Source organism: Acanthaster planci, linkage group LG08 (assembly GCF_054643075.1).
Source record: "Acanthaster planci isolate LZ-2023a linkage group LG08, COTS_SCS, whole genome shotgun sequence".
Taxonomy (NCBI): domain Eukaryota; kingdom Metazoa; phylum Echinodermata; class Asteroidea; order Valvatida; family Acanthasteridae; genus Acanthaster; species Acanthaster planci.
Window position 1 is genome coordinate 12207270 of NC_141784.1, and position 13257 is coordinate 12220526.

A 13257-nucleotide genomic window follows, 5' to 3' on the forward strand; every position below is an offset into this window, starting at 1 on the left:
CCAGACTGCCTTTGTGCCGTGGCCAATTCATCACTGTTTTGGGAACCAAACCAAGATGGCTTCAGAGGCCGAGTTGTCAAATCCTGTATATTCTTACCCTCTTGCTAGCAGCCACTCTGCCAGGGAGTGGTAAGGGGTGAATTTATGCAGGAAGCTCACTGCTATAATGGTGAGGATTAGCTGAGCACCAAACAAGGCCTGGGAAAAGAGAGATGGGTAGAAAGATACTAAGTGTAAATGAGTTGCTTTGCAATCTAGCATTTCAAGAATGGCATGAATATACTGTGCTGTGAAAGTCTGAGCTTTGTAGATGCCCACATTCTTGGGATGCAGTTAAACTCTGTCGTAAAGGCAGCTGGTGTTTATTTTGATCCTTCAGCTGTTCAGTAAACACAAGTTTGTTTGCTGGGCCTGTTCTCTGCAGTACCTACTTGATTACACTTTCAGCGGAATAAAAATATGACATTCAGCGAATCATTAAGTTCCTGACTAACTTAACAAGACGTTTGACCTGCTGGTGGACTTCAATCCTGACTTTCCAAGATCTTTCAAAATCTATAAAATGGTAGGCAGGATGGTGTTGTATGAAGATGAATCCCTTAACAAAGTCACTTTCACTTGACTCGATGCCATTTTAAACAAAGTTCACAACGTGTGCCTAGATTCTGGGGGATTTTGGGAAATTCAGAAAAATTACTGAGAAAAAAAAGGACAAGGAGTTAGGCCCACTACATACACGTACTGCAGCTTCCAAACTGGACCGGTTCACTGAACCATTGTAAATACTTGTACTGACTGAAGAGGTATGTACTCATAAATCAGATCCATCTGACCAAACTTAGGGTGACCAAATGAATTCAATGATGTCTGATTTGTCTGTGTTCAGTCATACTACATGTATATATAAAATCACTAGAAAGGTGTGCAGACAACACTCAGATTCTCAAGTTCTTAAGAGAACTCACACAATTCACAATGGAGGCCTATTCAGAAACACAGTTACCTGGGACTTGCCACTATTGGACTGGTCAGTATGTAACCTACATTGTATTTTCAAATAGCTGATTACAAAATGTTGTGGCCTACTGTAACATTAATAAAAGCAGTACTGGTAATGGTGTAGTTCAATGAACCAGTTACATCAGAAAACTCTACAGTATATGGGACTTCAGACCTACATACATGTAAGTGGAATTTGAACCAATGTGACACTCCATTTGTCACGTCAAAACAAAACGTAACTTTTTGTCTTTTCAACCATCACCAAGGGAGGTTATGCATTAACACATCCTCAGAAGGTAAGAGTATTGTATCACTGGGACAGGCTTGACTAAACGTTCAGTGCATTTGTTGTAACCAAATTAAAATAAGAAAAATAGCCTCTAAGACACCACAGAGAGGCCAGCAATGCATGATCTCCATGGGACAGGAGGTACATGTAGTCTATAGACTGGGCTCCATTTATGAGTGAAGACACATACATGTATGCAGAAAAAGGTAAAAATCGTTAACCCTGATTAAACAAGTAGCTGTTGCTCTTTTATACTCTTTTCAGATGTTAGACATTTATTTCTACTTCTTGACAGAAAGATGTGCATACTCACCATTATGATTTATGGGAAGGTTAGTAACAGCACTTCATCTCATTCAGAAATACTATGGGTCAGCACTATCACCTTAGCGCACACTTGTACACCTGAAATGAAATTAAGAGAAGGAATCTACATTTAATTTGATAAACATATAGAATTTTCCCATTATCGTTTAAACATTTAAATGTCTAGCCAATCCTTACAGAGGCTGCCGCCTGCAATGCCTACTTCAGTGTCTACATACATGTATGCACATGACTGATCCAATGTATAATGCAGATCAATGTTAGGGGTTGATTTCTCTAGTTTTGAATTTATATCTATATAAATAATTATGGACAAATCACACCACTATGCACAAAGCTAGTCAGGTAAATCATGGCAAACTAGCCAGCAATGTCCGTGTATTGTGTGGCAAGCATGAGAGATGCATCCAGACAGGCAGGTGATAAACCTCATGCTCCTGCAGGACTTTTGTGGAAACATGCTCACTTCAAGTACGAGCAAAAACATGTACATGTACAGTACATATAACCTCAAATTCATGAACACAGAAAAAACATAGACAAGAGACCAAGTTCTGTGAATTAACTTGCAGAAATCTTCTTGCAACATCGATGTTTGTTTGACATGCAGCTGTAGGGTTGCATGCGTGTACGGCCGATGTAGAGTAATGATGCTGTTACGCCCCAACTATAACATAAGTCCCAACTATAGTTGGGCCTGTCCCAACTGTAGTGCAGTTGGGCTGGCCCAACTATTGCTGACCAATGTCTGTGGGAAATGTCTCAACATTATCTAAGCCAATGTGTCTCACACTTGATACAATTCATCAAAAATGTGGCACTTAAGCCCTATGACCAATGACATGACATTTGTAAACAATATGACTTTGGCAAATGCTGGGTACATCATGCACGTAGGACCTCTCTGCTGTAGTTGGGCTGGCCCAACTGTAGCACTCTAGTTGGGACGGGTCCAACTATACTTGGGACTGATGCTACAGTTGGGGCGTAACAATGCTATTTTGACTGGGGTGTACAGACTGGTGCCCGCATGGGCCCAGAGTGGCGGGAACCAGCACTTTTTTGCTTTAATGCATTGAGCAGGTGTTTTTACCAATGCAACAGCAAAAATACAAAGGGAACTCGTGAAATAACGAACGTTTCTTTTCAAAAGTTGCTACTATAACCAGGAAAACATACAAAAAACAAACATTTTTAATGTACAGAAATATTGTTCGGAGGTGTTTTGTGAGACGGAAAAGACAACAGGATTTATTTTTTATTTTTAGCTGTTTCGGCAACTTTGCCCAAACAGGTATTGTTTTTCTGATTTTAAGCTGTTTCGGCAACTTTTCCGAAACAGTATTGTTTTTCTGATTATTTTTTTTTTTTCCCCTCTTCAACTCAATTCCTTCTACCAGTCGACTTTGGCAGTTTACTAAATCTGATCAACTTCAAACTTGGCAGACCTTTGAGCCATCATCCAAGGACAGTCCTAGAAAAAATTCACAGTAATAACTTAAATAGTTTATTTATTACTGATTTTTTAGGAATTAATTTTTCCCCATAGACTTTGTACACAGATTGCACACAGTTTTCGGACTGTCCTATATCAGGCTATGAGGGCGCTGTTGCAGAATTACGGTTACACCTGCCTGGGCTTTCAATTTTCAACAAACTGTCCTATATTAAACCATTGATGGCATTGTTGCCCAACATAGGGTTTGTACACACATTGTCCAGCATAATGCCTGAGCAGTCCTCAACTTCGACCGAGAATTACTACCAGAACGAAGAAGAAATCAGACTAAATTTTTCCTTCTGTTCGATCACAAATATACCCAACTGTGCAAATATTAAATAATATTTCATAAGTTTTTTCCAGCTTAGACAAAAATCATGTGACATGTAATTAAAGGAGCAGTGTTTCTGCAAACGAGTTTTTAGCCCATTGACTTTGTACACGTTTTTGAGCCAAAATTTTTGTAACTTTGCAGTATTTGATCGCTCTCAAAGTGATAGCCAACAAAGACCCTGATGCAAGATTTATTGCAAAGGGATGACGTCATGATGACATCATCACCTTATTTTATATTCATTTTTGAATATTTAATTTTTTCCCACAGGCTCTGTACACATTTTTCTACTTAACACAAGTGCACAAGTAGTCTTTAACTTGGGCGCAAGACTACTATAAGAACGAAGGAGAAATCGGGTACTTTATGCTCTGTTATTTTATTTGAAATATGCCTAAGAGTCAGAATATGAAGTAATATTTCATTAAAGGTGTTCAGTTTAAGTGCAAATCACATGACAGGAACTTAAAGGAGCAGAGTTTATAGCCCATTGATTTGTACACGTTTTCAAGGTACAATTTTAAAACCTTTCCGATGTTTGATGGTTATCAAAGTGACAGCCAACAAAGACCGTGATACAAAAATTATTGTAAGTAAAGGACATCATGATGACGTCATCATGTCATTTATTCTTGATTTTTCAATATTTATTTCAGCCCATTGTCTTTGTACATGTATTCAAGCCAGCATTTGGGTTAGTTTGAGAGCTTTGATCAACTTCAAAGTTACAGCCAACAAAGACCTTGATGCAAAGATACATCCAGATTTATGATGTCGTGATGACGTCATCATGTGATGTATTAGTGATTTGTTAATATTTATTTCAGCCCATTGACTTTGTACACGTTTTCGAGGCACTATTTTCGTACCTTAGTAATCGTTGATCATCGTCAAACTTACAGCAAGCACTAACAATACAACAACGATAATTCTAAAATATTTACGTCATGATGACATCATCACGTGATTTATTATCAAATTTTGAATAAAAACCCATATAACATCAACCGTGGCCTCCCGCAACATTCGGTTTCCAGCAAGTGCTAGGATATTTAATGTTTGGTTGAACCCAGAAGTAGGCTTATTGTTTAAAAGTGGTAAAAGCCATTAAGTTTTTTGAACGGAATGAGTCTGTCGGTGTTAGTGCTGGGTTGAAACCCTGCTTATATCCTGGAGAGGTAGTGCTTCAGGCAAATATTGAGCATATTTAGTGATGATGACATCATCAGGAGACAAAACACGTGACATTAAAGGGGATCTCTTCAAACCACTATACCTCGAAAAGTACAGGTCCGATGCGGTTGAAACTTTGTGTGTGGCTTGAAGTGTTTTTAAGCATGCAAAGTCTTGTGACAAGAGTGGCCAGTGCATGTGAGGGTGCTGTCGCTACAGTGAACACTTCCTGTTGGGCGGCATTGTGCGCCCAACGGCTGTTGCTTGTCTTCCTTCAATTTGGGCATAAATAACGAGGAGCCCTGTGATTGGTCAGTGTGACCCCCAGCGCGCCGCATCCAACTGCCATTTCAACCAGCGCGGCTAAGAATTGCACACACACGAGCGGAAAGTGGCTGCAGCCATTTCCATGTCTTGTGTATCAATTGCAGCCATAGTCAACCATTTGGTCCCGGCTCATCTTCGCAAGTACATATGTGAACCGCATGACTCTCCGTGTCAGACACTGATCAGCAAATATTTGCACCTTTCTTTGGAAAACAACATGGTTTTAACCCTTTTCTTTCTTGGTACTCAAAACAAAGGTATGTACATGTAAGCTGTCTTACCTAAAACTCTTGGAGGAAATAATTTCTATGGGTACACAACTTGAATGGAATCGCTGTTCGTGTCCTGTTAAACGTCATACATGGCCTATGGTGAAAAAGCTCTTTTTCTGTGGGGTTCGAGGGAGAGGAGCGGACGTCGGACCCCACAGTTCTGGGGGTAGGGATTATATACTTAGGGACCCCCAAATTTTTTGACATTTTAATCTTGCAAAACTGTTAAACCCTCCCCCCCAAAAACAAAGGCAACACTCTTTATTGCGCTGACCCTATTTTTTGGAAATTTCAAATTGCAAGTTGTGAGAAAATGTGACTTTTTTACTGATAAACTAACCGTGCAAATTTGAATTCACCATGCATGTGTCATGTGTTAAAACAGCTTCCCCTTAAAATTTCCCTCAAAACTCAAACCCTACATACATGTATACTCTTTTTGATAGCATCGACCCCACAGTTATTGAGCATGAAGTCACACTCAACTACCAAGGACAAGGTCAATTCAGAAGTTAAAATGTAGGCCTACCTTTCCCTTTTAGGCCTAGGCCTATTTAGGAACAGCACAAGCCTTATCGTAAATACTGCATGGGTGATTTTACACAATGGTAGGAAGGAACCTGTAAAAAAAAGTAAATTAATTAGGAACAAACATCAATGCATAAAAGGTCTGTGAAATTTCTTACTGAAGGGCACACTTCCTGGAAAACCATTGTGCCGCTGAAAACCCGGTCCCGCTGTCATACATGAAACTTGAATTCAGAGATCGACGGCTAATTTTGTTGTCCACTCCGCCCGTTGTACCACAAGTCGTTTTCCTAGTTCTGGAATTTTCCTAGTTCACAAGACCGAAAAAACCACTAAAATTCACGGGCAACAGGTCACTCACGATGTGTGATTTCAATTATTTCTTGAGATTTATCAGTCATATAAACCTTTGCATCTACATGTAATGTCTGCTTAATCAAAATGACTTTTTTAGAGTTTCCATTTTTGTTAATTTACCTAAAAATGCAAGCTTTTCCCGCTATTTTTGGATGGCACGGCGTTACCATGCAAAGTCATTGCGAACTCAACGACACAGGCGCAGTTACTGTGTGGTGCGGGAGGGTGCCGTTGATAGGTTACTATAAAGTTGAAAATTTGAGTCAAACTTTACGCAATTTCTACTTTTTAAATCATTGGAATTCTTATTTTTCATCTAATTTTCTCAAAATTAAAAAATTCTTTATTAGAAAAGCAACTTTTTACAATGGTTCTGGCTGAAAATGGATTTTTTGTATGGTTACTTTTCATTCGTGAAGACGTTTTTGTCTCGATCCTAAACAGATCCAGAACTAGGAAAGGTGTCGTTGTCACGTTTGTCGATCGATCATGTGAGTCAAAATATAAAAGCTTAGATTTTGAAAAAAAAAACAAACTGAAGTATATCCAAAACACAAAGTTGACTTCTGACCATATTTCCGAGTAACTCGAATTTGAGGATTTTTTTAGCTGCAGTCTTACCGAATAATTTTTGCGATCCGGAATTAGGAAAATGACTATATGAACAAGAGACCGAAGGAGTTTTGTCTTATGAGGTGGAAGCCCTGTTGATGTACACTTGCATGACTGTATTTGTAACTTTCAAACCCTGTCGGCCTAAATGACTTTTGTGCGGGATTAGTAGAGCTTACTGTTTGAGTTAAGAGTATTTTGTCAAATAAAACAATATGAATGAAAGTTATGAGCGGACTGTGGTAATATTCCAGCGGTACTGGGACTCCACACAGTGTGCGGTGAGTAGTGATCATGCACAAATTGTGGGGTTGATCGGCCTCCTTTTATAACCAAAGCACTAAATGTGCTCTACAAACCCAAGGAGTCAGAGAACCAGTTTAGTTTTTATACCAAGAAATATGCCGTTTCAAAATTATTTTTAAATTAAAGCAACATGAATTTCCTCAGTGATTCAGCGAAAATGTGGATGAGGAATTGAACAAAAAACCCAGGAAGGATGTTTTCTGTATGTACAAAAGAATTTCAAATTTAAGTATTTTTTTCATTCGAAAAAAGGGAAATGTTGACAGGTGCAAGTCATAATACAGTCGGCCAATCAAATGTCACTTTTCGAAGTGCTTATACATTAAAATCTCGACAATTTGAACCTCAGGGGAATGGAGTTATCATAAAAAGTATTTATAAAACTAAACCGCTTCATCGTGGTACATATACCTTCTGGTCATCGTGAGAAAATAATGCAACTTGCGATGACTCCTAACCCTACATACTATACACTTCCGATACTTTCAATGCCATTTGAAGCATTTTGGTGGCAGTTTTTTGAATCACAAACTTCAAAATAAGTGGATATATTAATGGTGTGGGCATTGTTCGAGTTACGCTGGTATTTTTATACATAGCACTGATTTGGTCCGCACATGACACGACCAGCCCCCACCATTTGTACATGCCACGTGCATTCCCTATGTACGTGGTCATGCAGCATTCGAGACATTTCCTTTGAGTGGTTGCAGGTTGAGTATATCATGTAGGTCACGTACAGTAGGTGGTTTGCAGCTCTGTCCTCTTTTCTGACGGATTGTTTTTCTGTTTCATATACCCACACAAAAAAAATTGCAAACTGAAGGTAACAATTTCGTTTGGTAAAAAGTTAGGAAAGATTAACTCTGACATTCAGAACCGTTTTTCGGGCACATGGCACCAGGTCGCACGCAATGCCATTTGTTATTATTAAGTGATCTCTTTCCCAGGTACCCGATCTAAACAAAAAACGGGTACCTGGTTCTAAAAATACTAGCAAATGCACACCTCTACCTGCAATGCTTTTCTACCATCGTGTAAAATCACCCGTGCAGTCAAGGCAGTCACAGCAGCAGTAGGCAAGTAGGCCCGGAGTACGAGTAGGCCTAGGCCTATTTGCGATGAGGCTTATTCCATGGAGCTATAAAAAAGGAACAGGGTCCCCAAATCCTTCTTATAGCTCCATGGGAAAAGGGTCCCAAAATTTACAAACCCTGTCATACCCTAGACCCGTAAACAGGGTCTACAGAATACTCCTCCGCATACGACAGAGCTAGAGGAGTATTCGTCGGGCCCTTACGGGTCTAGTCTCATGTCCGTAAAATGTACCCCACCGGCCGGCATCACTCGACTTTTGGAATATCCACTTCAAACTTAAAACATGGAACAGTGTAACTTCCAATTAAGTCCTGAACCTACCTGCATTTTCAGATCAGAAGAAGATTCACAACTTCAGCAAGTCTTAATTTGATGAGAACTGCAAAACTGTGGAACAACCAGCCAACCCAAAATAGTCGCATGGGCCGTGGAAGCCATTATTATCGCTTTTAGTCATTCTTCCCAGGGTCTGAGTTACACACATATAGTGATTACCCAGCAAGGTAACGAGGTTGGTTCAATATCTCGAGTTAGTAATGTGTGCGCCAAAGCTTGTACATGTACAATGTACTGTTTCATGTTCTGTATACCGCCGCACATATCGGCGCACTGTGATCGTTTGCACTCAAGCAGCTGTACCACTGCTAGTCTGGTTCCCTGCCCATAGATTCCCTGGTCAGGGCCCTTTTCCAATACTCGACTTGGGCTCCGTTCAAGGTTCGTTCCCAAAACCAATCCCCGATTGTGGGACTGAAGCGTTTAAATTAAATTGGGTTACTGTAATTTCTGGCTCTCTTGCATCTTAGTACATGTTTTGTGGCACTATTAGACTAATTGCGTTTACTGCGTTTACAGCTTCAACGTTAACTAGTTAAAAAATAGTTGAGGCCTGAGACGGAGCCGAAGTTGAGTATTGGAAAACGGCCCGCATCACCCATGGATATAAATAGATATGACGCAAGGGTGAGCAGTCACAAGTTGCGATCCCGGGTGTTTTCGATTTCATCAGTGGCAACATCTCAAAAATGAGGCTTTTCCCACATCCAGTGGGCAATACTGCAAGTGTATCCCCACTGAGTGAGCTAGAGCATGTATCGGGCACATTTAAAATTACATGCATTGCACTGGCGCATGGCAAGCACGGACAAGAAGTAACGGTAGAGGACGCTACTTCCCAGAAATTCAAGCCGACATATGCGAAGGTGTTTTGGGGGGACATGCGTACATGCACGTTCATTCCTGTCCGGTGTGAGAATTATCAAGCACAAAAACACATCTTAGAACAGCATTATGCCCCTAGAAGTTCACACACATTCGTGGGTGACATGAAACAAGATGATTTTCTGCATCCCCCTACAAAAAACAGGGCATGGACATAATGGTTACAATGCTCCGTGCAACAAAAGTTCACATGAAACTTAATATTAAAGTATAAGCAATCCACCCATGTACAACTCAACATTAAATCAAAATTGAACACAGCACAGTCAAAAAAGGTTCCTTTTGTTACTTTATTTCTTTAGGAATTTAAATAATCAATTTATGGTTAATGGAAAGCAAATGCACATACCTGAAAAGTACAAAATTATATTGTACATTACATACTAAGGGTCAACATTTACCAAACATGCAAAATTCAGCTAGAACATAATTGGGATGCCCCTAAAATTCCAATAAAACAAATTGCAAGCATCATTTCAATACTAAAAACATACAAGTGCCTATTATGGTTGTTTATATGTTAACATTTACTCTTTCCTGTTGTTAAACTGATGTCATGAGTGGTTTGTGACTGTCTTTCCAACAAGGAAACTTTCTTGGAATGAGGCCCAGAGACAAACTATATGAAACGTGCAACGCCTATTTTTCCAAGACTGGTCAGCCAAAAATGCAATGGTAGGGAGTCTCTATACATGTACATGCATGGAAAGTTTTAAAACAGCCAAGTTAATTGTTGAAGTGTCTGTTGAATTGTTCATTACTTATATGGTTAAGTTAGAACAGTTCAGTTATATAATCATGTAGTTTTTCCAATTTAAATTTTAGAAGGGTGTGCTATAAAACACATGGACTGGCATAATTCAGACTCTTGTGGATGTCCATGCCTCCTTTGGGCCTGTAAGTGACCAGATGAGGGTTCTATCTCTCTTGGCCTTTGGGAAATATGACCCTCCCCTCCAGTCACTCGTAGTCCCTTGGGGCATACAAACATGCACTAGTGACCTCCGTGCCAGTCCACATGTGTAGAGTACAGTAGTTTTCATTGAGAGGCGTAACTTGCAAGTGGTCAAAGTAAATTTACAGACCAAAATGAATGACAAGTAAATCTAGTTAATGTCACATAGGATTCTGCGAACTGCAGTAAGAAAAATTTCACTCTAAACTTTCACCTGAAGGGACACTCCTCCATTTAGTCTTGTGACAGTCATCACATCCTCTCATTTGTGTCAAATGGTCTACTTTCTCTTTGAATAGCTTCTAACAAGGGTTCTCTGCCAAACAGTTCTGCACGAGAATTTCTCTTAAGTTAAAATAGCAATGCTAACAATATACTTGGAATTGGACAACTCTGTGAAATTTCTTTGTTTACATTTTTGTGGTTGGTATAGTACAGTTTGCACTTAGGAAAAAATTGCTTGAAAGTTGAATTTTATTTTACAGGGGAATTTTCCCAAATTTGCTTCCATTTTGTTTCAACAGCCCCAAGACACTTGCCCCGAGCATGAATCTTAAGTCTGTCAACAGCATGTTGGTTATATCATCGTACTCTGCCCTTTTTACTCTTTGGTGTCGGGACGGCATCATGTCTTTTCCTTTTTGATGGTGTTCGGCTACTACGCGAGTGGTGGGCACTTTCATAAATGCTGCAAAGAAGTCAAGATCCAATGAAATGGTTAGACAACCATGCAAAGAATTATTACTTTCTACAATTAATACATGAAGTAACATCATCCAGAGGGACTTATAGTGAGGATGACATTCTTGAATACTCCAGTAGATTAGCCAGTAAATAAATCTCAACTTAGGAGCAAAGACAGAGAAATGAAGACTTTCATTAGAAAAGTTGAAAATCTTATCAAACACCAGACTTACAGCATTATATCAGATACATTCACTACTTAAATTTATGTCCTCAATTACGAATACTGAATACAGTCAATCTGGAATCAAATCTTGCATTTCACTTTTTGTATTTTTGACCGCAATTTCTAACAGAAGCAGAAAATGTGAATTATTTTCGAATGTTCAATGTATCTACATGTACATCTTCACTTATTCAACATTATTCACTACAACAGTTTAATATTCACACTGTAGTTAGTGATGAAAAGATGGTCTGGTTTTACAAAGGGTTAGTTGCCATTGATTGAGCCTCTTACCTTTCCATAATCGGCTTGATTTCATTGATGAAGTACTTCGTGTGGTCCGGTGCAGGATCCTGCATGAGGAAATCTGCTATGTATTCTGGTTTCAAGCACAGGATACCAGCTGAGGCAATAGCTTCTAGGTCAAGCTGAAAAAAAAAGCAAAAGAATTTGGCAGTAAGTCTCCATCCAGTCAATTAAAAAACCTTTAACCACACCACACAGAAATTTCAACAAAATGCATAAACAGCTGAATTATAATTAGCTCATACATTATCTTAATGCAAGAAAGCCAAAAGAGTACATTTGTCATGTTGTAGGCACCATAACACCCCCCCCCCCGCAAAAGACTTATTTTCACAACTACTTGTCAGTGTTTAAATAAAATAATACAAAAAACAAACATGCTAACATACCATCACATTTCAAACAATATCAGAGATAACAGAGATGCAAATACATTTGCCTGCTGGACTCACCACGCCTTCTGGATTCTTGGTCTTCTGAAGGTCCATAAATGCGTGGGTCACGTCTTGCAGGTTGGTAAACGGAGGCCGCATGCCCAGGACCTTGGCCCCTCCAGCCAACAGAATCCTTTTGAAGCTTGCCTCCTTGCTGCGGTCAATGTACAGCACGACCCTCCAGCCAACAAAAGCCCCACAGAGCTCTTCAGCTACTGTCTGCAACCAGATGAACATGATTGACAAACCAATTCGCTGTATTTCCGGTGAACTTTAATAACATACAAAACTCTGCTGGAAACAACTCTAAATGAACTGAAGCCAACTAATACTGTACCTTGGTTAATGTCCCGATTAATCTGAATTTTAATTTAATTTAATTAGCTACATCAAACTGTTTTGCCACACCTTAATATCCAACTTTGTATTAGTGTTGAAGCAAAATGCCAAACACAAGATTACTGTTTGAACCCTTACAACATTTGGTTTTTTTCTGTGGCATAAAGTGAAGCACACACTTCAATGAACAGATTACCACCTGAGAACACAAAGTTGTGAAGAGCAAATGGACACGCAAAAAGTTTGTGAACATTTAATCCTGATCCACTGACGGCAATGAGAACATCAGACCTACTTCAGTGTGAAAGGCCAACTGGCCTTTCACATACCTTATGTGTCTGCTGTAGCTGGCGACGCCACCTGCATGCCGCCAGAGCTAGCTTGACCGTCTGCTCATTCAGGGTGCTAAGATCGGTGGCACTGCCCCACTCATGGGGCTCCTCCTGGAAACACACAGGAAGATCAGTGTGAACATTTGGCCCATCTGATATACGCACACAGGGCAGTGGCCTGCTCTAACACTAGACTCAAGTCACAGAAATCAAGTTTGGTGACTTCATAAGTTTTACTTATTTTCAAACTGTGATTTCATTTCATGCATGTGCCGACAGTTACTCCACTGATACATGCACACTTCTGTGATGGTGTTAAGCTGAAAAATAGACGCTCTGTTGGCACAGAAGTGGATGTGACGCCGTCTTTTGATGACACTTCCGGCAATGCCGAATGTTTGTGAAGTGCACTGAGACAAATCAACTAAATTGACTACACCTTGATGAAAAGTACATGATGTTTATTTTTGTACCTCAACAAACTCTCCTGCCCTCCGGCATGCCTCAAAGAAAGACTTGTGCAGAACCCACTTTCCGCTGGCCAGAGAGGCTAGGTACTTCTCATTGCGAGTTGGATTACCTGTGACAGAAAAGAGTCATAATAGAAAGACATTCTCACCCAAGTAAATGATAC

General features: G+C 39.7%; 2 protein-coding genes across 11 annotated transcripts in view; both read right to left on the reverse strand.

The window, feature by feature from the left end:
* Window positions 1-8947, reverse strand: part of LOC110984208 (transmembrane protein 161B-like) — a 56278-nt gene extending 47331 nt beyond the window's left edge. For 2 of the 5 annotated variants that reach the window (XR_015426248.1, XM_087140497.1), the window contains exons 1-4: window positions 8448-8944; window positions 5755-5845; window positions 1605-1696; window positions 98-198 (exon numbers count right to left, since the gene is read on the reverse strand). Coding sequence is in view for 3 of the 5 variants with exons in the window: in XM_087140497.1 (XP_086996623.1) it covers window positions 98-198; window positions 1605-1607 (104 nt within the window). In the remaining 2 variants the exon portion in view is untranslated. Of the gene's footprint in view, window positions 1-97; window positions 199-1604; window positions 1697-5754; window positions 5846-8447 lie in introns of all 5 variants that reach the window. The other 3 variants (XR_015426247.1, XM_022244147.2, XM_022244148.2) reach the window with 3 other exon arrangements.
* A 671-nt stretch (window positions 8948-9618) lies between these two features.
* topbp1 (DNA topoisomerase II binding protein 1) overlaps window positions 9619-13257 on the reverse strand; it is a 34301-nt gene continuing 30662 nt past the window's right edge. For all 6 annotated transcript variants that reach the window (XM_022244121.2, XM_087140494.1, XM_022244120.2 and 3 more), the window contains 5 exons: window positions 13097-13203; window positions 12621-12734; window positions 11971-12171; window positions 11507-11640; window positions 9619-10990 (listed from right to left, as the gene is read on the reverse strand). In XM_022244121.2, the coding sequence (XP_022099813.2) occupies window positions 10885-10990; window positions 11507-11640; window positions 11971-12171; window positions 12621-12734; window positions 13097-13203 (662 nt within the window). In that variant the 3' untranslated portion in view covers window positions 9619-10884. The remainder of the gene's footprint in view (window positions 10991-11506; window positions 11641-11970; window positions 12172-12620; window positions 12735-13096; window positions 13204-13257) is intronic.